The 22,928-nt window shown below is 38.8% G+C and overlaps 3 protein-coding genes across 3 annotated transcripts; 2 read left to right on the forward strand and 1 right to left on the reverse strand.

The window, feature by feature from the left end:
- Nucleotides 1-995: 995 nt before the first annotated feature.
- bspry (B-box and SPRY domain containing) lies at nt 996-6,948 on the reverse strand. The gene is given in 9 exon segments (XM_029444837.1): nt 996-2,500; nt 2,502-2,938; nt 3,301-3,425; nt 3,531-3,556; nt 3,678-3,722; nt 3,724-3,909; nt 5,805-5,903; nt 6,473-6,846; nt 6,849-6,948. Coding segments are annotated over 9 exon segments (1,491 nt in total). The 3' UTR covers nt 996-2,401.
- A 4,294-nt stretch (nt 6,949-11,242) lies between these two features.
- On the forward strand, nt 11,243-15,974 carry zmynd19 (zinc finger, MYND-type containing 19). The gene is made up of 6 exons (XM_029445437.1): nt 11,243-11,510; nt 13,231-13,290; nt 13,449-13,555; nt 14,217-14,357; nt 14,829-15,009; nt 15,790-15,974. Exons 1-6 carry the CDS (start codon nt 11,460-11,462, stop codon nt 15,931-15,933), a joined length of 684 nt encoding a protein of 227 aa, XP_029301297.1. The 5' UTR covers nt 11,243-11,459; the 3' UTR covers nt 15,934-15,974.
- Nucleotides 15,975-19,856: 3,882 nt separating this feature from the next.
- tmem141 (transmembrane protein 141) lies at nt 19,857-22,795 on the forward strand. The gene is made up of 5 exons (XM_029444832.1): nt 19,857-20,088; nt 20,262-20,328; nt 21,493-21,576; nt 21,683-21,793; nt 22,066-22,795. The coding sequence occupies exons 1-5, from the start codon at nt 20,035-20,037 to the stop codon at nt 22,125-22,127; spliced, it is 378 nt and encodes a 125-aa protein (XP_029300692.1). The 5' UTR covers nt 19,857-20,034; the 3' UTR covers nt 22,128-22,795.
- The last annotated feature ends 133 nt before the right edge of the window (nt 22,796-22,928 follow it).

The raw sequence follows: 22,928 nt of genomic DNA on the forward strand, positions 1-22,928 counted from the left end.
CTACATTCAGCGTTGAGTTATATGCAGTATTTCACACTGGAATTATAAATACTCAGATTTAAACCTTTGCCCAAAGCTGGACTTTGGACTGTTTGAATAGTGCTAACCACTCAAACATTCAGCTGAAAGCTCTGTGTGGAACAAGAGGAAAGAGGCAGCTGTTGTACAATTGATTGAGGAGCAGATGCTTCTGTTATTTTATAACCTGCCTTTCCTTCCTTCTTAGTCATAATGATGTTAACAAGATCTGAAGTGTGTATTTCGATGCAGGTGTACGCAAAGCAAGTGTCCAAAAATACCCCTTAACTCTCCTAGTGAGAACCGATTCTAAAGTTATCATGAGGTTATTTTTAAATATGTAGATTATGTTAATTCCACATCTCAAAAAATATGAAGAGAAGCTTTCCATTAAATGCTCTCGCTCACATCATACATTTAGTTTAGTGTCGCTGTACAACTTTATACTGTTTCTCCCAATTCTGCTTTAGACACAATGCACTAAGATAAAAGCCAGGACTTTACTTACATTGCATTGTGGATATGACAGTTGTATTGTAGTTATATTAACACCTTTAATTATGTGTTTCACTCAAAATAAAGTAGTAAAAATGTACTTTTATTGTTGTCCATTGTATTTCTTCAGTTCAGCCAAGTTGTAAGTTACATACATAGCTGGCCCTTAAAGAGTTAATAACAGAGTGCATGGGACATGTAGAACAAATACACACTAGATTCAAATCTGAATGACTTTTATGGGATGATGTTTTATAGACACTGTCTCTGTTGAAATAGCATGAGCAGCATGAACGGGCTTTTACAATGTTACACCACATAGTATCGAAATCACAAGAAATATCTGGAATTGCTATATCCTGGGACATCGACATCTTAAGCTGTGGAGGACAGAAGCCGACAAAATCAAGAATAAATGACTCGATAAAGAAATATGCCATTAAATGTACCAAAAATAATATTAAAAATAAATGTAGACAATCAATTGATAAAATATGAAATCTTTATTATTTATGTTTGTATTCATTTCCATATTTAAATAAATGCATTCATTAAACAATTATAAATAAGTAAATTATGTCACATTTGAATAATAATAATGTCTACATTTACATGATTTTTGTACATTAATGGAATTTTAATTTATCGAGTCATTTATTATTTATTTTATTTTGCCAGCTTCCGTCCTCAATACAAAACATGTCCATCCTAAAGCCATTTAAATCAAGTCTCATTTTTTAGACATGGTCTTTAGTGCTACAAACTAAATCTTGTTTGGATGTATAATCTCACTTCAGATAGGTCCGTCAAGTCATTACTTGATTCACATTTATTTCCTTTTTCTCCCAGTTTTGTCTCACTGCCTCTCCTCACATAGAGGTTCAGCTCACGTCACACTTCTTACTATTTGTGTGTTGCTTTCATTGTTAGTTCCACAATCCTAAAATGAAACATGAGTGTATCCAGCCTCTGTCTTACTGATATAAAGCTAAATGTAATTTCCCTTTTGAGGTATTTAAATCAACAAACATTCATTCAACAGGTACAATATACAGTATGTGCTGAATTTTCTGAGTTTTGGTCTGAGTGCATTCAGCACCTGTAGCTGTCCGTGGTCCTGGCGAAACAATTTAACTTCACTGATCTGATAATGCATCATCAAGAGCACACTGTTGAATGACTCATGTTTGTGGTGTTGGTCGTGAAGAACATTAAGCATGTGACATTACTGCCCTCTAGTGGTTTTCTAAAGAACTTCTGAGAAGTATAGGACAACTGGTATTGTAATGTATTACTTACAGTATTTTAAAACCCTGCTGTGGCATAGAACAACAAACTATTTTCTTTTCAGCTTTGAAAATAGGCTTTATTAATGCAAAGGAATGGACAAAATCATTCTTTGTGTATTTAAGGACATGTCTTTTGCAGAGTCAGAAAATATAACAGTCAAACTGTAATAATTGGTTCACTGAGTAGTAAGTAAAGTATTTCTGAAGTGACTTTCTCTGTCAAACAATATTTAAAACAGTCCTGAATCAATCAGTCTAACTATGAATTTCTATAAAGAGTCTATATTACACAGATCAAACTAATGCTGAAGACGATCGGATCAAAAACTTTAAAAAACATCGTCAGTCAAACAAAATACCGTACAGCACTACAGTAATATATGGTCATCAGATAATTATGTGATTATCTCTAACTTAAAATCTATTAAATCATTCATAACAGTAAAAAAAAGAATCAGCAGCGAGTAATAAAATTGCTAATAAAATAAATAGAAATGGATGCCTTCCATAACTGCACAGTCAGATTCAGCTGCTGATCCTGTTTACATTAGAGAAAGGCATTTCTTCACATGTTTTAGGTCATTTAGTTTTTTGGCGTTTCAGTGCAGTATGGTGATACTGCGGTCAGTCACGGCAAACGCCGGCAGCAGCGGAGCACTGAAGCGATGTGTGACAAAGTGAAGCACGGTGCTGGAGTCCTGGCTCGTAAAACATCAGCGTCCCACTGGGCCAGTCCATCAGCAGGCCGATCCTCACGGGTCTCCTCGCCACCTGCAGGGGCACCTTCATCCCTGCGTGGCAGAAGGAGTAGTCCCCGTCGTAGTGAGACAGCACCCATGACTGACTGTTGTGGCCCAGCCGGGCCTCGTTCCCAGAGCCTTTTCGCTCCAGAGAGGTGTAGCAGACCCCGACTTTAAAGGCGCCACTCTGGCCCACATCCACCACCCAGCTGTGGGTGCCAGAGGACATGGACAGTGAACCCAGCGCGTTGGGCCAACAGTCGAAACGCGCTGGGTCGTAGGCTGGGGACTGTCGAGGTTTTTTGTGAAAGAAGGTCAAAGTGTAGAAGTCATCAGACAGGGACAGGAGAGGGCTCACTGTGCGCTCATCAAACTTTAAAGAAGATGATCTATAACCTGTGGGAAGAAGAAAAAGATGAATTGAGTGTCACAAGCTATGGAGGACTGAAGCTACCGAAATAAAAAAAGGATCACATTGCACCTTCCAGATTTGCATGAATGACTTTTGATTTTCTGCATAAAGATTTGTTCTTGTTCTCTGATGATAACCACGATATTAAAAAAAATGAAATGTTAATAATACACGTATGATAATGTTAGCGCATTTTATATCATTTTAATTTCTTTCTTTTTGTACGCTTCTGTACAGATATGGTTACAGACAGTATGCTAATTACCATCACAGTTGTAAGCAATAACTTTGTATGATCTGCTGGATCTGTCACGTTTGTTTGAAGATTGAATAGAAATCTACGCACCGTTTGGCCCCAGCAGCACTGCAGTGACCCACAGGCCTCTCAGCAGCTTGCTGTCGCTGCAGCCTGAGTTCAGGTTGAGCTGGTCTGTGTCACAGGGCTCTCCGACCCCCTCCGACTCCTCCACCCTGGCACAAACACACAGCAAAAGGGGAAGAAGAAATGTTAACTCCCTGGTATGTCCTGCGAAAGCAAAACAAAGTTCACAAGCAATGACGTGTGTAAAATATTACCTGTCAGCTATCTCCTGGACACTCAACTGAAAGACAGGAAGAAAGTGAAGTCATTTATGACCTTTATCAGGCACAAGTTCCTCTATTCTTCACAAATATTTCCCTGTTATCCCTGAACTTCCTGACAAAAATGTCCCTGTCTCTCACCACCAGCTGTGTGTCTGAAGTGTGCGTCAGCGTGTGCACCAGGTCCGGAACGTGTGTGCGACAGACTCGTCAAAGCCTGGCTCCAGTGTGCTCTCTGGGTGAGGAGGCACTGCTCCACCCGCTCCTCCTCTTTCTGCACCTCCTCCAAAAGACGCTGCTCCTCCTCCTCCATGGCTTCACGTGCTGCGCTGACCTGAGCCAGGATATGCTCCCTCGCCCTGCTCGCCGCTTCCTACGCCAACAGAAAGGAGAAAAGAAGAAATGTTAGACAGCTTGTGGTGCAGCAGGAAAAAATGACATGGTTTCGAATCCGATTGCATAATCAAAACTGTATCATATCAATATAGGCCTATATGACTGTAGGCAACAGGTTAATGGTAACTATTAAGTTTCTGAAGTACTTGTGTAATGTTTCCAAATTTATAAAAACCCTCAAGTTTATGATCATATGCTTTAAATCACGCACTTTTTTTTACAGTTTACAGTTTAATCAACAAATCTGTCAAACCCCTGCCGTGGAGCATTTAGCAGCTAAAGAGACAGATATTTCCCTTAGGAGTTGACTCTACTCACTATTATTATTAAACATTTATTTAACCAGGTAAATCCCATTGAGATAACAAATCTCTTTTCAAGGGGAGCCCTGGCCAAGGCAGCAGCAAACAGTGTTTCAAACAACATACACACAAACATTAAAACACCTAAAACAAAACACACAGTATGAACCGCAGAGTCATATGTCTAGGAAGACAGACAGGAATAAACACATCTGGAATAAACACATCTGGAATAAACACATCTGGCTAAGGAAGCAATTTCCATTTAATTAGCCTCCAAACCCTTAAGGTTTTTAAATGCTCTAATTGGGATCAGCCTATCTAGCTGCACATCTGTCTACAAGCGGTTCCAGGGGCAGAGAACATAAAAGCCTGTTTCAGTGTGATTGTTATGGACAGACAGTAAGAGGGTGTCATTAAGCAGTTTCCCATAAATCAAACATTAGGCAACATGCGGCCAAGTTTCTGTTGAAGCAGCAAAACACTTGACGGTGGGCGCCCATAAAAGCACGATTGGCTTCCCACGTCTGACCATAAACAAACAGCTACAGAGATTCACTGACCAGATTTTTAAACAAACGCATTGTTTTTATGGTGTCAAGAAAGTTGTTTGATTTTGTTACAGAAACACATATTGGTTTTGTAATTTGATTCTTGCTCAGATAAGGTTTCAACATATTTGTCCTACCTGCCTGTGATGTTTGCTTGAGGTTAAATTTACTCACGTTGACTTGTAACCTAGAAAATTACATGTGCATGACCGTGCCTCAGACCACTGCAGACACCCATTGTGTTTCGGGAGTCCATGGGTGCACTGAAGGAGGCGTGGAGAAATGGACTGAATCAGCAAGTTGTTTATTTACAACCCCCTGATATTGAAAAGATTTAGGAAGCATGCTCATCATGCTGATATTGCTGTAACCTCTATTTTTGTATGAATTAAGACATATAATTGTGTGCATATGAATGTTTTTTCACCATACAGGATGATCCTACACATTGTTCTCTCCCTCTTGATGTGACAACAACGGTTTCACGTGCAACAAAGTGCTGAGTCAATATTCAATTAAGCTTATTATCAGGCAAAGGTGTCAATCATTCACTGGTTCCAGCATCTCAAACGTGCAGGGTTTTAGCTTTTCTCAGTTTTACATCATTGTAACGTGAATACATTTGGGTTTGGAAACAGCTGTTTGGACCAAACAAGCAATCTGAGGAAGAAGAAACTGTGATGGTATTTTTTTTAACTATTTTCTGACATCTTATAGATTGAAGATTAATCGGATGATTAAAGAAATAGTCGACAGATGAATTGACAATGAAAATAATCGTTTGTCGCAGCCTTTCATGGCTTAATATAGGGGTTAGTAGTATCCACATACACAAACCCAACACCTGTCCACACAGCACATGTGGGTTTTCATAAAGCAGAGCCCGCCTACATCAAATCCCTGTTCTTGTGAAACAGTGCAGGCTCCACTGACAATGTGTATCAGTATTGAGGTTGGCACCTCATCTGTGGGATCGTTACTGTGTGGTTGAGTGGGTGGGGATCAGTGGTATTTCTCACCTGAAGCTTTTGCTCTTTGGTTGTCAGCGTCTGGTCGATAAACCTCTCAATCCTCAGTGCCTGCAGCTGCATTTTCTCACACACATCTACCAGTCGGTTCTGGTGAAAACATACACACACATACACACACTCATCAGCTGGAGGAGACACAACAAGAAAATCCTGTCTTTTCAAATACCATGAAGAGGAATAAGCAAGAAAAACTACATGCAAACTGTGGCACACCCAAGAAAGAATGATTAACTCCAGGTTTTACAATTGTCAAATATGTGACAATATTTCCACACTTTTTCAGTCAATCTAAATAGCTTCATAACAGCTATAATCCTCAAAAAAATCAGTAATTGAAATAGGAAAAATGCACATTTTCTCAGATAAAATTAACTAAAAAGAGAGGTAGAAGGATAACTTAACAAGTAGATGAGGTAAAATGAGTAAAAGCCATCTAAGAGTTAAGAATAGGGCAAACAAAAAGGTTACAACGCATTCACACAAAGTGAAAGTAATCTTCCTGGGCTATTTCTAACCCTGCAGGTATCCTCATAAAGAAAGCAAATGTACCTTATACATTTCCAAAGCTGGCATATCATCAATATAATACCACAGCTCAGTCATTACATAAAAAAGACGGCTGTTACTTATGAAAACAGTTTTAGTTTTACACTCACCCGGACTGCGGTTACTCTGCTGACCAGAGGGGTCACAGTGTGTCCGTGACAGGGGCCCACGATGGCGCAGTGAGAGCAGATGAGTCTCTGCTCGGTTACACAGAACCAGTCCAGCTCAGACTCATGCTCCACACAGAGCTCACATTCCCCGGAGAAGATCCCGGACTCGGTGTCGGCGGTGGTCGCAGTCGGTGAGGTCGACACCGCGGTGTCCCCCGCCGGCTGCTGCTGCTTCACACCGCCGCTCAACATGGAGAAAATTGGCTGCTCAAAATCCATCTGCTTAGTTTTCACAGCATTTAAAGTCTCCTCCGGGTCAGTCTGTGAAGACGGGCATGTTAAATCGCACGTTATGAGCTCCTCGGTCATGGCACTATAACGCAGCAGGTGCACCGGCAGAGCTGGAGTCGCACCGACAGTACAGCGCTGTAATACAGGTGTAACAGGTGAGCAGAACACGGAAGTAACACTGACATCAGAGGTCAGAGCCGACAGAGGAAAAAAAGAAGTTCTGCTCTGCTGGTTTTCAGCTGTTTGATTTGGGCGTCAGCTGATAACCGTCTTTGACGTTTTAAATCATGTTGTAATATATCACAAGCTGGCATAGATATTCTCAAACTGGCCTTATAAACGGATCAAATATCAATTTGCATATCAGAATGTCTTTCCGTTTTGGGGCTTTTTAGCCACTTAAAACTACTCAAATTTCCATGTGCTTCCATTTTGCATGGAAAATATATTCTAAATACTAAATAAGTTAGTCTGTCTTTAACTTTAATGCATCAAAAATAATTAAATGTAGCCTACAATCCAATTTAAAATGATAGGGCAGCTCATCTCAATATTAATAAATGAGAGGACTTTAACCTGTTTTCCAGTGAAAGGTAAACCTATACTGTTTATTAATGTTTTATGATATTGTTTAAGGTTTGTTTCAAGTTCTTTATTGTCATTGACACAACAAACAGAGAAGCAGTTGTTGGCAATGAAAATCTTAAATCTCAGGCTCCCACCAACAATGCTAGTTTACTGTAAATATGAAAAGAAAACACTTAAATAAAAATGGTTTTCTTGCATTAATGATGTTTGCAAATAAACTAAAGTGGTAAAACATGTGGACATTTTGATTAATTATCAATTCTGAACAAATGCTGACTTTTCAACTCAGTAACAAATGCATATGGTCAAAAAAGCCTGATGTGGTTTAAATCGCTCACGCTGCATTAATAAGAATGTTTTTCCCGATATCAATACCGTACATGTCTTTATATGCCACCTGTTTGCAAAACCATTATATAACCAAATTGATCTTAAATGTGTTATTATGTCACTTCACACCAGACATGTAAAACAAAAACTTTAAAAACTTTTAGTTTATGATTACAATGTTCTTGAAGTCATCCCTTTAGACAACATCATTCTGTAAAATGATAACCTGATATTTATTACAATACAATTCAACTGAAAGTATGTTGTCCAGCTATATTGTGAAAGGGACTGTTTTCTTATTCAGGACTTTTAAATTATGGACCGCTTAGTTTTATTTTTTTTACAGTTTATTTGCAATTATAGCTGTCATTTTAAACAACTGTCCAGGTATTTTCACTTGGAATCTTCTTTATGTTTACTAGATATCATTGTGAGAAAACTGTGAAAGAGGAGAATCAAATTTTCCAGGGTGGAGAGGTGTGATGAATACACAGTTTCATCATTTGTGTGTGTGCAGAGATCAGCAGGTGCAGCCACTCCTCAGAGACAGCTCTGTTTGGCAATATAGTGAGCAACACCCACTGTCTGGAAATGCTCTTGAATCCAGAGACTATAACAACAAATTTAATTTTCGAAGGCCATAACTATTTATTTAAAATGACAGTCATTTGTATTTGGTTGCAACTAGCTCCTAATAATTACATTCACCTTTCTAAAGCAACACCAGGGTGCAACCATAAAATATACTAAAATAACCTGTTGATAATTGTTCATTATATTTTCTTGTGTTATCCTTGATGTTTTAATCATAAACTGCATGTACAGTGGTGTTGCAGCCATATAAGTGTATTTTCAAAATGAATTGTCAAATAAACAAAACTCACAAAACACCTGTTTTACAGTTTGTCATGTAAAACTGGAAAAATAAATGAATTCATGTGCTGTTCTCTAGTCCTTGAGCTGACTTGATATATATGTAGCTTATTGCAAGATACTTTCCATTAATGTTCATTTAATTTGCCAGTGTGATATATTGTTTTAACTGTAAAATGTAGATGCTTATTTGTACCCTTTGCTATCCATGTCATCGGTGGATGCCCATAAAGGTTTCCTGTTACTTGCTGTTAAATGCTTGATGAGTAAAATTTGGACGAGATGTTTAAATCAAAGGGAAGTAAAAGGCTTTGCATGGGTTTGTATCCTCTTGGTATCCCTTTGTATCCCATCACTTTTTCGGCTGAGCTTAAATTAAAGACTTTTTGTGTAAGCAACACATAGGTTTGGGAAGAAACAGATAAAATCTCAAGAAATTCAAAACCACAAGGAAACGACACACCTCCCAGCTCCATGCCTGTGAGTAACTGGATAGGAGTTGTGCCTTCTGGCTTAGACAAGGTGGGTTTCCACACATGTAACCTCCAATGGGAACAGCAGAGGCACAGGGCAGCCATTGTTTCCAACATAAAAAGCTGTGTTGCAATGGGAAAAAGTATTAAACATAAGACATACATGTGTTCACATCATAAATGAACAAGTTTTTTCTGTGCACTTAGTATGATGTGGAAGAAAGAGATGAATACTGTACCATAAAAAGTGAAATACAGCTAAACAAAAATATTAAATAATGCAAAAAGGAAATGACACTCATGTTTCCGTCTTTGAGTTTTGAAAGATAACTCTCAGAACAGTATACGATTGGAATAAGATTTGTTGGGAAACACTGCCAATCATCAGAACTTGAACCAATGAATCTAAATAATTTTCTGAGTGAATGTGTTTATAAAAGTCTAAAGAATTGAAACCTGTAACTGTATTACAAATAGTTTGCATTTTATGTAACAATTGAACATATCTCAAGTATAGTATTTTTTTCTAAAGTTCTTATGAAAATCTTATAAATGATCTGTAATACAGGTCCCGATCTGCAGAGTGTGCTCACTCGCTTAACAAACTGAAAGCTCACCCGACAGATGTGTCAGGACAGAGGATGCTGGTGATGAAACTGCATCAGGCCCTGAAGATTATTTAGAGTGATCAATGCAATGGGATACATCCTCCAGAGTGTGTGGGGATGAAATCATTAGTAGCACATTTCTTTAAATAAATGGAAATACAATGGCAGGTATTGAAATTTGTATTCAACAAGAGAACAGACAAGTATTAATGGTCAAAGCAAAAGTAAAGTAAAAAGACAACAAAAATAATCAAGGGTGGCAGTCAAATACACACTCAAACAAAGAAATTATTTCTGCATCTAATATTTAAAAACATCAGTCCTTTCCCCAAATCAATATTTCCTTTTCTTTAAATGTATAATTACTGTTTTAAACACAGAGACATATATATATATATATATATATATATATATATATATATATATATATATATATATATATATATATATACTGTAGCTGTGCAAAATAATATAATATGATAATAAAATATCATCATCAATTACGTAAAAAGGACAGAAAAGGGACATTCCTAAATGTACTTATTACCTCGGGTTAAATTGAAAACTTTGGTTGTTATTTATACAGAAACTAAATATAGCCTATCATTCTATCATTGTTTCTTTCTCTTGCTTCTACAGTAGTGTAAGTGCAGGATGTGATGTATGAGCATAATACAATACTCAATGGTCCTGCATCATTAAGTCAATTTAGCAGCAAATGTTATAGCTACGTTATAAAGTCTAACACTGAACAGAAGATTAAAAGGCATGGATCTATTAAAGGAACTGGATACCAAACTCAAAGATAGACATGCTATTAGTGTTACTCCTGCTCGGCCCATGATTTTACATTACAATGACGTTGTGCAAATGAAAATTGTTTTCTAGGCTCTAGGAAAGTTTTACAAATATAAAAATTTTACAGTCTCTTTTATATTGGTGGACTAATGGGGGATTTTACTTCTCCTTATTGCAAAACAAGTGCAATAACAAACAATAGAAAAAAGAGGGGATTAAGCAGTTCAGACTATGTAAACAAAAGTTTAAATAGGCCTACATCAAGTATTTAAGTCTATGGGGTTTGTAGTGTGCTAAATATTTTTTATGTAGGCTATATGTTACTATGTTACTGTATTTCTGAAAGAGGGATCTGATCTGTTATGTTCCAGGTTGAAGATATGGATAAGAGACATATTTTTCCTATAATGGGGTCATTTAACGGACAAGGAAAAAGAAGTCAATGTCACCCTTAGGTAACATCATCACAACTTTGGGAATGGCATCCATTAAAATAACAAATTATTTTGGGGTGACTGAGCTATTATAAGTAGAACTCATTAGAGGAACATCTGAAATAAATCACTGTTTAACAAATACAATATTATTGCTGAACCAATATGACCACTGAGACAAATTATTCCCACCCAGCCATCAAACATTTCGCGCGAAAATGTCTGGAAGTGGTCACGAGAGTGTGATGACGTAATAGCTGAAACAGGCGGCCGTTAAAAATAGTCGTTTTCTGTTGGACTATATGATCGGACGCTTCGTATTAGAAAAAACGTAACGTAACGTTTGATTGGACGCTGTGATTAGTGGCTCGTCCCTTCCCGCCCCCAGCAGCTTGCTCTGCTTTCCTGCGCCAGCAGCGGTGTGTCACCGAGGCTAGGCTGCTGTCGGAGAGACCCGGAGTCAGGGCAAACACCCAGTTCACCCAAACTGGCATCGCAGCGGGGCTGAGGGGTTGCCCCGGCGAGTTGTTAACCTGAATACCGTTTAGGTTGGATCCTGGGCCTCTCTGTGTCACCACCGCCCGTGCTCCTGATGTCGGATTTCAAGCTCGGGATCGTACGGCTCGGCCGTGTGGCCGGGAAGGTGAGCTGGATCCCAGAACTGCCATGTGCGGCCGGGGGAGGGCCCGCGGGGATCACAAAAGGCGATGAAAATGGGTTTCGCGGTGATGAGTCGGTGCTAGTCAACAGCTGTAATAGTTATCAACCAGTTGCCGTTACGGGAGTAGCACAGCGTTACCATTTTAACCGCATATGAACTGCTTAGACTAGCCGACCGAGCCAGACTGGCTTTCTGTGCCTCCGCCGCCGCCACACAGTCTCGCTATGAAGCTAACGCTAACTAGCATGTAGCGGGTTACGTTGGCTGACGTTAAACAGTGGAATAGTGCCACAAAGGTAAACACAAGGGTCCTGTATTTGGTCGTTACCGGTGTCGGGTAGAAATGGAGAAGGCTGTTGTTTTTCTTTTCGACGGTGGGTGATATGATTTTTAACGGTCGGTGGCACAGTTGGTAGTGCCACGCTAGCCATGTTATTTGGATTACACGGTGAAGTGTTTGCTAATGAGGAAGCCATTGCCATGCTCCATCAACTGATTCTTTTGTGCAACGTGACAAAGCACCCAAAGGATACCACACTAACTCACCATCTGGGGCCCAAAACTTGTATTGGTTTTTGTCTGAAGTTGCTCGCTACACACTGATGTGGCGTTAAACTATGGGTGAATGATGATCAAGCTCCTGGCTGCTCGTGTCACAAGGCACTCAAAATAGGCTGTGCTGACCCGTTTTGTCTGAGCTGTGACGAATCAGTTGCCCACCTGCTGGGTGACAGTGCCCATGGGCTCCAGTCAGGAGTCGCACACCTTATTTACACAATGTCACTCCTGTTGACAATGAGACAAAGTGTCACATTGCATGTTTCAACCTTTTGGTATGTGGCCACCAACACCCTGTGCTGAGGTGTACCATGCTCAGTGTAGCGTGGGGCTGCTGTGTTGGTATCTTGTCACGTGCGTATGTGCATAAGTCCCACCTACTAACCGATTACTCAGGTAGCTCCTATAAAGGTCAACATGAAACTCTGTTGCTCCTTTCTATAAATATGCTGCATTTCAAATCCAGATGTGGTTCATGTAAAAAGAAATTGGAGATGGAACTTATTTATTTGGTTCAAAACAGTTTTATTAAGCTTGTTTACCTTTTCGATGACATTTAGGATGATGTTTATATCTGTGTTGCAGCTGTCACATGCAAGGCAAATTCCCAAACATGGGTTTCAACATACCTTTCGCTGCTTTTCATATCTGATTGTTGTGGCCTTCTGAAAACACTACTTTTAATAAGCAGTCTTGTTTGACTTTGCAAGTCTGTACATAACGGTTAAAAGCATAAATATACACTACAGCCACGTCCATCCATGTTGTACACAGTTAATAAGTTGCCATGCTGCCTTGTCACTTAACTAAACGTTTTTGATAGCCATTGCTAAGTCATTGATTGAATTGTTTACTGATTTATTTTAGTTATTTATCTATCATTTTAGTAGAAAGTTTTAAAGTACTCAAACAGCTCTTTGTGAATGCCTGAAGGTGATTCTTTTAAATCCATGTAATTAATTATGAGCCCATAGGGGCCTGCTCTCACATTGTCTCCCCCCCCCCCCCCCCCCCCCATGGTTCCTTGTAAAGGTTTCCCAAAATGTTGGCGTCGTGCGAAAGCAGGCTATGAAAACATGGCTGCTCCTGTAAGAGTCGTAGTTGTTTAACATGAAAATATTCTTTTTTTGTTTTCTCATTTCAGACAAAATACACACTGATTGATGAGCAGGACATACCCCTTGTGGAAAACTATGCATTTGAGGTAAGCAATGAGCATTCAGCTGCAACTTGTGTTTATGAAAAGTAATGCGTTTACCATTTTTCTGATTTTACAAATATATATATATATATATATATATATATATATATATATATATATATATATAAATATATAAGAAAATTAAATTATTTAATTTGCAGGCACGCATGGAGGTAGATGCTGATGGCAATGGAGCTAAAATATTTGCCTACGCTTTCGATATCGGTAAAGGCCGCTGGGCAGGAAGGCCTTTGCATGAGCTGCTCTGGTAAGTCTTTTGTTTATATATATATTCTGTATATATATGAAGCACTTTTTTTCCTGTTGTAGCATCTGGGTATAGATTTATAATCGACCTAATCCTTCGGAATATGAATTCTGAATACAGATGAGTATTGTTGCAACAGCCTTATCAAAAAACTATTGTCCGTTCAATGCCGAAGAGGCCACTTTGAAGCAGCCAGTAAAACCTTGGACAACCTATAGATCCACCAGCTGCATTTCTCTTGGTGCTTTTTTATCTTAAGAAACATGATTTTGTGTCCCTACCAGTGCAGGCTGCTTCTCAGAAGTTGACCCTGCTCTACAAAATAAATGTCCTGCTGGTATCAGTAAAGCTTCACGTCATAATGAACAGTGGACCAGTACAGTTTATCTCGCACGTTGGAGTCGACAGTTGATTGTTATTGATCTTAATTATAGAGAGCTGCAAATCCCCATTTGACCTAGAGAAAGTCTAAAAGCTTTTATAAAATATATGCTCTTACACAAGACCAAAGTGTTGAAACAATTAAGGAAGTAGCCAACATGCAGCCTAGAAATCTTCCTAGCACATCTGCATCAGTGGAGGTCACCTTAATGAGCTGTTGTTATTTTGTAATTGGTAAGAGACTGGTGGACTTATGATCTGGATAAATGTCTTGACTCAGGGAGAAGCACAGAGGAGGCATTGCCCCCAGCTTTCAAGTCATCCACATCAACTCTGTGACTGTGGACAACCGGCTAGACAACCTGCGACTTGTGCCAGTGGGCTGGAGTCCCAAGCCGGAGGAGATTTCCAGCAAACAGAGGTAAGACTACAGCTATACTAGTGCTAAAGGCTGAATTATGATTCTGTTGCTGTGAAGGAACAAAGAGTACTGCACAAGCTTTATGTTTTGTCTCAAGCCATAAGCCAGTCTGATTCATTGAGGCCCCTGTGTCTGATTATTTCTTTCAGGAAAACCAAAACAATTATACGCAATTGCTTAGAAAATAAATATTTACCATCTTTGTCTTCCATTTCCTGACATTTTGAGAAAAATAATGTTTTGATTGTTGCTCACACAAAGATAGCTTTGCATCAGCTTCACATTTGGCTCTATTTTCATGTTTTTGTTTTTTGAGCTAACCCTTTTTAGACGATTGAGAGCGTATAACGTTAAGAACTGGCTTCTTGTGTGTGTAAAAGCCCATGTTTCTAACAGCTTAATCCTAATTATTTGTTGTTAAAAGTGTAACTTGTGCCTAATCTTTCTTCCCATGTTCTCTGACGCGTGCAGAGAGCAGTCTCTGTACTGGCTGGCCATCCAGCAGGTACCGGCCGATCCTGTGGAGGAGCAGTATCTGGAGCTGAGCCGCACACGCTACTACAACGCTAACGGGGAGCTGGTGGAGGAAGAGGAGTGCTCCTGCACCTACTACGAGTGTCATTATCCTCCTTGTTCACTCATCGAGAGGAGGGTATGTACTGTAACTCAATTCAAGTAATTTTTATTAGTATAGCATTTATTTATTTAATAAGCGGGAGATGAAAACTAAACATTTTTCCCTCCATGAACCCATTCCCAGCCAAAATAACATTACAATTTACAATTTACAATTAACTCTTGAAGTGATGAAAGCATTTGCAAATGACAAAGTAGAACAAAATATAAACCGTACTTTGGTGTTTTACTTTTACCTCTTTTAAGCTTATTTATTTTCTTTTTACAAAATGAGTCAAAACACTGAGAACGAGGAAGATCTTGGTTAGATAATTAGAATAAATATGAAACCAAATTTAAAACGTTCCTTCTAAACTAAAAATAAATCAGTTTTAAATTGAAATCAGGATGAGAGATAAGGAACGCACACTACCGTTTTAGATATACTGACCAAATCAAACACTATTACTAAGCTTGTTTACATGATATTAAGTCAATGCTGATCTATAGAGGAAACCATACAGTGCACTAGGAAAAACATCACTGAATGGAAATGATTTGACTCTTCCAGACCATAAAGAATTCATAGACGGTTACTGATTGGTTGCAGGTTCTGATTTTAATGTGATGATTTTGTACTGTAACATTTGTACTATATACAAATGTTATTGTCACAGCTGTGAGGTGTGGGAAAAGCTTGAAAATAGCTTGAGTTTGATGTTGGAAAAGATGTAGGAACCCTACATCACAGTAGCAAAGCCTTAGACGGAAAGGACCAGAGCCAAACATGTATAACTTGTTCCTCTTCTTTCCACAGCTCCGGGAGTTCAACATCTGCGGACGCTGCCAGGTGGCTCGCTACTGTGGCTCCCAGTGCCAACAGAGGGACTGGCCCGCCCACAAGAAGCAGTGTCGCGAGAGAAAGCGGGTACTGGCCCTGGAGTCGGAGCCCGAACGATGATCTGCCCTCATCCTCGCCTTGGAGAGGAGGAGGGAGAACAGGAGGGGTGGGGGGGGGGGGTTAGACTTTTGGGAGGGGAGCGGGGATGAAGTGCAAACTGGGGGAACTTGCTGACAAGAGACTAACGACGGAGGACAATGTTGGTTGCTTGTTTGATGGATTCAGGGGGTAAGAAGATGGAGGAGGGGAAGGAGAATAAAGCAAAAAGACATCTGCCACTTCCCAGAACTAGTAATTCTCCATAGCTTGCTTGCTGGATGACGGGGAATGGTATTATTTTTGTTTTGTTTTGTTTTTTCCATTATTTTTCTCGAGGAGGGAGTCCCTCGAGCTCAACCTGCTGCTATGGTTTTGTATGTGAGGGTGGGGGGGGGGGGATGAGTTGCCTTGTTGATGAACTGAACAAGCTTCTTTGGACCACAACATGGACAGTAGTCGTCATCCACTTTTGTTCCTCCACCCAGCCGCTGGGTGTGGTGACGTCTGTGCAAACGGGGGACCCAGGTCGTTCAGCGGGTACAATGGGACATGGACCTTTTCACTGTATTGCTCCCTCTCTGGTGCACAGGGCTGCTGTCTTCTTCACGGTCATCGACACCTTAGCCGCCTCCCTGTCTGTCGTTCTCCCCCACGCAGCCAACCACGACACACATCAGATAGATTTCACTGATTGAATCACACTACCAGTATTGAGTGTGTATGAGTGCGTATGTATGTGTATGTGCTGCCAATATGAACTGAAGGACATTGGAACGCTCAACATGGGTTTTTACGGGCAAGGTCAATGTTGGACATTTCTCTTCTTAAAGGGGCCATATTACAGTTTTAAATTTCATATTTAATCATAAATTGGTGGGTTAAAAGTATTTCACTGTTTAATAAAGTAGCTGCCAAATAAAGGCTTAAATCTTTTCTAGAAGTTTTCCTGACCCATGAGTTATTTTATTTTTCTATAAATTTGATCAGACTGTTGTTTAAGACCAGGTACAATGTTATCAGTTGGGAACTGGATTTAATACTTTTATTTTCATTCTTTTTTTCTTTTTTTTTCAACCTGCGTTTTCAAAATTCTCCAGTTACTATTTAAAAGGCTGTTCCGGGTATTTTATAATACTTTGACGAGCCGATGTCAGGATCCCAGAGAAACCAAGTGTGTTGGTCACAGTATAAGAAACTGCTTTCTTGTGAAAATAATAATTTAATGTTCTCAAGACACAAAGTATCCGTCAAGCTTTTCTGATTATTTCTACCAAAGTCTACTATGACCTGTAGTTGGGCACTCCTGTATCAACTGGTTTAAATCCCTCCAGTCAGTCTTAGTTTGCTGATTTTAAACGGACAACCTGTCTTTTCAAATGTATTTTTTGCACCTGCAGGGTTATGGTATGTGTGTGTTAGGGTTGGGGAGGGGGGGGGCAGTGCTCAGTTTCTTGTGTGAGATTTTGCTCTGGGGTTTTTTTTTTTTTTTTTGAAGAAATTCTATCAATGGAGCTATATTTATTTAAAACATTTGATTGTGAAACCTGTTTTTGTCCTGGTGATATTTGAAGGCAAACATTGTAGAAAAAAAAAAAGTGGACAATATGGGACCTTTTTTATGTCACATCTTTTGGGGCAGGGAGGGGGACTGAACATTTCAACCCTGTTACTCTATTATTTTATTTTTTCTTCCCTTATCCTGAATGAATGACTAAGTCCTCCTCGGTGTTGCCCTACCAGATTTTCCATGAAAACACTGCACACCGTTATTGTCACTAAACTTCTTCCACATGAGAGATGTCTTGGAGCGTAAAACTTGAATTCCCCCCCTTTACACACCTTTTTGGTGAATTTTATTTTGGAAAGTGGTTTTATGAACTGAACAATTTCATTTCAGAACCACGACAGTCTAAGTAAAATTGTTTCGTGTCAATTATATCCTCAATCTCCTGCCTTCCTTGTATTACCTACAATGCACACCTGCTTAATGTCTCCTTGTGTCTTAGGTGAGGAGTCCAGACACTTAGTAAGCATGTCATTCACAGTTGTACATGCGACTCGTTGATTGTTTATTTTCTATGTGTGTGCGAAAAGGTTTTCAACACTGCACTAAAAATGTGGCTCCCATGTTAGCGTATTTGTCATCGATGGGTCGATGGGAGGGGTGTGATTTGGATTTGGAGTGTACAGATTGTGTCTGAAATCTTTTTGTTTTGTAAGAATATAAACATTAATCACCTAGAAATAAAGAGCTACAATATGTGAGTGGAAGTACAGTTGGGATGGGGGGAGATAAATGACCGTTGCTTTTCCAATGTAAAATGATAATAAATAAAATGAACCTCATTTGTTGGAGTTGGCTTAAAGTGTGATACATTGTGATAAATGAGTGGATTATATCATAATTGTTCATTTCAATTCAAGCATGCTTGTGCACATGTTAAGAAGTTAATACTTTATATACATTTAGGTTTAGTTGTTGGCTTGTAACAAACAATTATCATTTTGAAATGACAGATGAACGCGTATTAAATTTGGCTTAATGTCATTCTTATTTCTTTTTTACTAATTCTCTCATTGTTAGCATTAATTGATAACTTTGAGCTACTCTTTGTATGATTCAAAAGAATATCGAAAGATAAATAGAAAACTAAATTAAGTTGTTTTTCCCCTATTTGTATCTGAAGTGCTTTTACATGATATGATATCTGCTGTAGGGAAACTTGATATTTAATCCCCCACAAATAATACATAATACTTGTAGTTCATTTGTTGTTCTGTGTTTGAAATACCTTTTTATAATTAATCATACTTAGCCTTTCTTCAACTCTGTGGCTTTATCTTTGGAGTCTATCTATTCTTTCTCCTTTGTCCTGTGTAACAAGCAACAGATGTCTGGTAACTTAAGCCTCTGTGTTGTTACTTGTGTCACAGCGGTAGTTGGATTTTCTCCATCAGCCTCTTCTTCGCTCTCATCTCAGCCTTCTGCAGAGCTCTGGAGGTCACTGTGGAGTCAAAGTTCAACAGAGGGGTCAGCAGGCTGTGCTGTTGCGGCAGGCCTGGGGTCACACATGGCTCGTAACAGAGACATAGACAGGCTACTATGATGACTTTATTTAAGCACCAACTTTCATGTGCACTTAATGCTGCTGTCGGTAATAGTTTACATTTATTTGCAAGGACAGTAGTGGTGAAAGATGAGTTATATAATATATAAAAAGCATCAAAGCAAAAGTCTAATTTGTGGAAAATTATCTGTAATGATAGATACAATCTAATTTTGGTGTATGTAACATTTATTTTTGTAAGAGCACATTTTTCCATCATTGGAAGAGACAGGATTTAATGTGTGTCCATCTGAATAGACAGGATCACAAGATGGAACTGAGTCATTATTGACACGACACTAAAGCAGAAAAACATATTTCTGTAACACAAACTTATTTATATCTATATTTTTCTACTCAAACTTTGTGATGGTTCTTGTGAATAACTTTTTCTCAGCACTTTGCCATAGTTGTTGTCATTGCTTTGTTTTAGTTTGGGTACCACCGGTCAAAACACCACTGGTGTTTTTATTTCCATGACAGCCTTGCATGCCTTTACCCTTTTGTTTTGTTTTGTTTAAGACAAATAAATAAGACAAAACATAAAAAATGCCTTCATGAGTTGGTGTGCTGAATTTTCAAATACTTTATTTAGTCTTTTAATGCGTATTTACTGAAACCAAACTATGACCTTCTCCCTCAAAGTCTCTTGTTTCCTCTTTGATCAAATAATATTTTTGTTGTTTTATTTCCTTTTTGTGACATACCCTCATAATTTATGCCATATAATATATGTGCTTTTCTGATCAGAACAATATTTATTTTGGTCAATTAATGTGTTTTGTTTTGTTGCCTGTGTAAATAAACATTTCATTGTCGAGGAGCTGCAGTACCACCTCCTCTCCACTAGGCGCCGCTAGTGTTTTATACAAACAGCTGTTCCGCTCTCTCTGGATTTCTTGGTTTGCAGCACGGAAGTTTTATAACAGTAGAGCTATGTGTACAGTCCAAGCAGTGTCAACATGAGCTAATGTTATTTTCTATCTAACCTCCAGCTTCACAACAGTCAACAAAAATGGTCAATATCGGTCTTACCAAAGTGGACGATGCGGTGGCAGCGAAACACCCTGTGGGTTTTTAGTTTATACCTTTTTTCTCATCACTGCTGTCTCTGGAGGACACTAACAGTCAAATGAAGGAGCTGCTGCTCATTGTAACCTTTCTAATGTGCCGGACAATTGCATAGAAATGTTTATAAATCGTGTAGTAAAAGCTTGGTGGTTTGTTTTCTCTGTCTTTCAGGGTTTACAGAGTTATACTGCCTGTCAGTCTCGTGCCTTCATGAAGGGGACTGGGACCTTTATAGTTGGTAAGTGCTGTGTAATTTCCCAAACTGCAGCCTAATGTCATTTTTTAAAATTGTATAATCATTACTGAATTATAAGACGTTTGAAAATAATACATATACAATAATACAAACTGGATTATTTATATTTTGACACTTTTTTTCTTTCAGTGTTTCTGAATCAATCCCTGAACCTAACAAATCTATGATTATATTTTACTGAGCTAAATTCCTACATGTCTGTAGATAAACACTAAGTAAGAAGTAGGAAGACCAATTAAACTACACACAATAATATTATTTTCACCAATGTTAACCACAGGAGGGAGCTATAATCTGCACATGCTTGTGGTATCAGTAAAGCAGGATGATGTTTTTCATTACATGGTGCACACTGAACTCAACGTACAGTGATGACGTTTCCTAAGCTTTGATATGCATTATTTGCAAACCATTTATAATGATACACAAGACTCTGAGTTGAAAAGGACTTCTATTACTTAAACAGGTATTGATATATAAAGTATATTGACATTGGAAGAAAGACATTTATTAATAGACATGTATGTGTTTATCTCCATGCTGTTTACCATCCCCAGAGTCATTATTGTTGGTGTGTCATTACCATCATAATCCTCTTTTCAACTGGAGGATTATGTTTTACTTAAAGTTGGAACTTTAAGTAAAATCTTATCTCCTATAAGAAGTGTATATATGCATCACATGCAGGTGCAAAGTTATTGTAAATCAGCTTAGATGGAAAGAGTAATACCATTAAAGCTACAGAAATTCAAGGCATACATCTCAAAACATACACACTTTAATACATAAATTACATGCAATCAACCACGTTTCACTTTACTTGTTTACAAGCAAACCCACGATCTGTAAAAACAAAACAAAAAAAACAAGCAGTTATCTAACTAAATGGATATTAGGGCCGTCCTCGTCGACTAACACTCGTCCGATTTTGTGGCATAAACGATGAGTTGATTTAAGCTTCAGACCTGTAAAACTGAGAATCTCCCCCTAGAATCTTGAAATGCATAGCTTTAAACTGTGTTTACCAAATAAGTTTTCTTAAGTTTATTGGAAATCGGTAATTCAGCCTAAAAAAGCATTAAAAAATGAGTACAGTCAGCCCTAAAAGATATGTCATTGAGATGTGTTCATGTGTTTCTTTTACAGGCGCTGGCGCTTTATTTGCCGTTCAGAGTGTTCTCCAGAAGAAGCTTCCTTATCCTCTTCAGTGGAACCTACTAATTTCAATACGTGAGAAATAAAACATGAAAAAAAAGGTTTAAACACAGAAGATTCTCGACCCATCCTCCCAGCTTGCCTCTCTCCTCTCTAACCACGACTCTCTCTTCTCTCTCAGTGGCGTCATCAGTAGGAAGTTATGCAGTGACTCGCTGGGAAACGCAGAAATGCTCAGACCTTTGGATCTTACTGGAAACAGGAAAAGTCCCGGACAGATCTCCACCTCAGGGTGAGTTCAGTGTGTGGATGCAGACCTGCTCGCCATCGATGCAGACCTGCTCGCCATCCCTGATGGCTCATACTGGAAAGATATGAACATCGGCTGTGTGTGTGGTAGTAACTGTCTTGTTAGATCATCTTTGAATAGGGAGGCATCTGTATTTTATGGAAGTAAATACATTTTTGTCTCAGTTTTCTCAGCAGATTCATCCGTGACACGATGAACCAAATGTGGACAGTTTGCAGACTTTAATGCTGTATGTTTGTCTGTGTGTGTTTCAGTGTCTGAACCAGCGCTATCAACAGGACCTGAGAAGACAAAATACGGTGACGTGATGGACTGAACATAGCTTTATACACACTGTGTATCTACTATATATAACTACAGACAGCGCTGGATGTGAGATAGTACATATTGTGTTTAACTGAATCCTGGTGTTTTGTTCACCTCCACTTCTGCAATACACCACATGAATGAAGTCATTTTTCAGTGTCAGAGTTTTTTGGAGCTTTTGAATTTCATAACGGCATTACTGTGTGGATAAACAGACGTGTTTCCCGATTCAGAGGTCAGGAATTAGTTTTGGTTTTTTGGTGGAATCCGATGTTAAGCTTGTGAGCTGGTATTACTTTTTGGATGCGTTTGTTTGACATGCAACGGTATTAACACAGCACTACCAAAACCAACCACTAGTTGTCACTGTTTACCTCATGGTGGGTTAACCAAACCGGTAAATGACCAGTTTCTGATTTCAAGCGCATGATCTAAATTACACATTGATCATTTTAATCCTGTATGCGTCTAATACACATGAAATAATTTGCTGTTGTTGACACTTTAATATTCATTCATCCGTCTTCAGTTCAGTGATGCTGTAGTGAACTCTGCAATATCTCAGGATGACTAAATCTGTGCAAAAACATACATTCATGTGGTCATGTGTTGGTTTATGTAGCAGTCATTGCAGATGCTGTATTTTCAGGATTGTTTAATAAAATAATTGTAACTGGATTTAGGCAAATGTGAGGAAATTATCGGATCTGCCTCCATCCTGCAATTTGCTGTGTTCTAATGTTTCGCTGACACGTTTGTTTTATTAAGGTCTAGAAACATTCACAAAACATACACTTTGTTGTTTAATATT

The sequence above is a fragment of the Cottoperca gobio genome, chromosome 12 (genome assembly GCF_900634415.1).
Source record: "Cottoperca gobio chromosome 12, fCotGob3.1, whole genome shotgun sequence".
Lineage (NCBI taxonomy): Eukaryota > Metazoa > Chordata > Actinopteri > Perciformes > Bovichtidae > Cottoperca > Cottoperca gobio.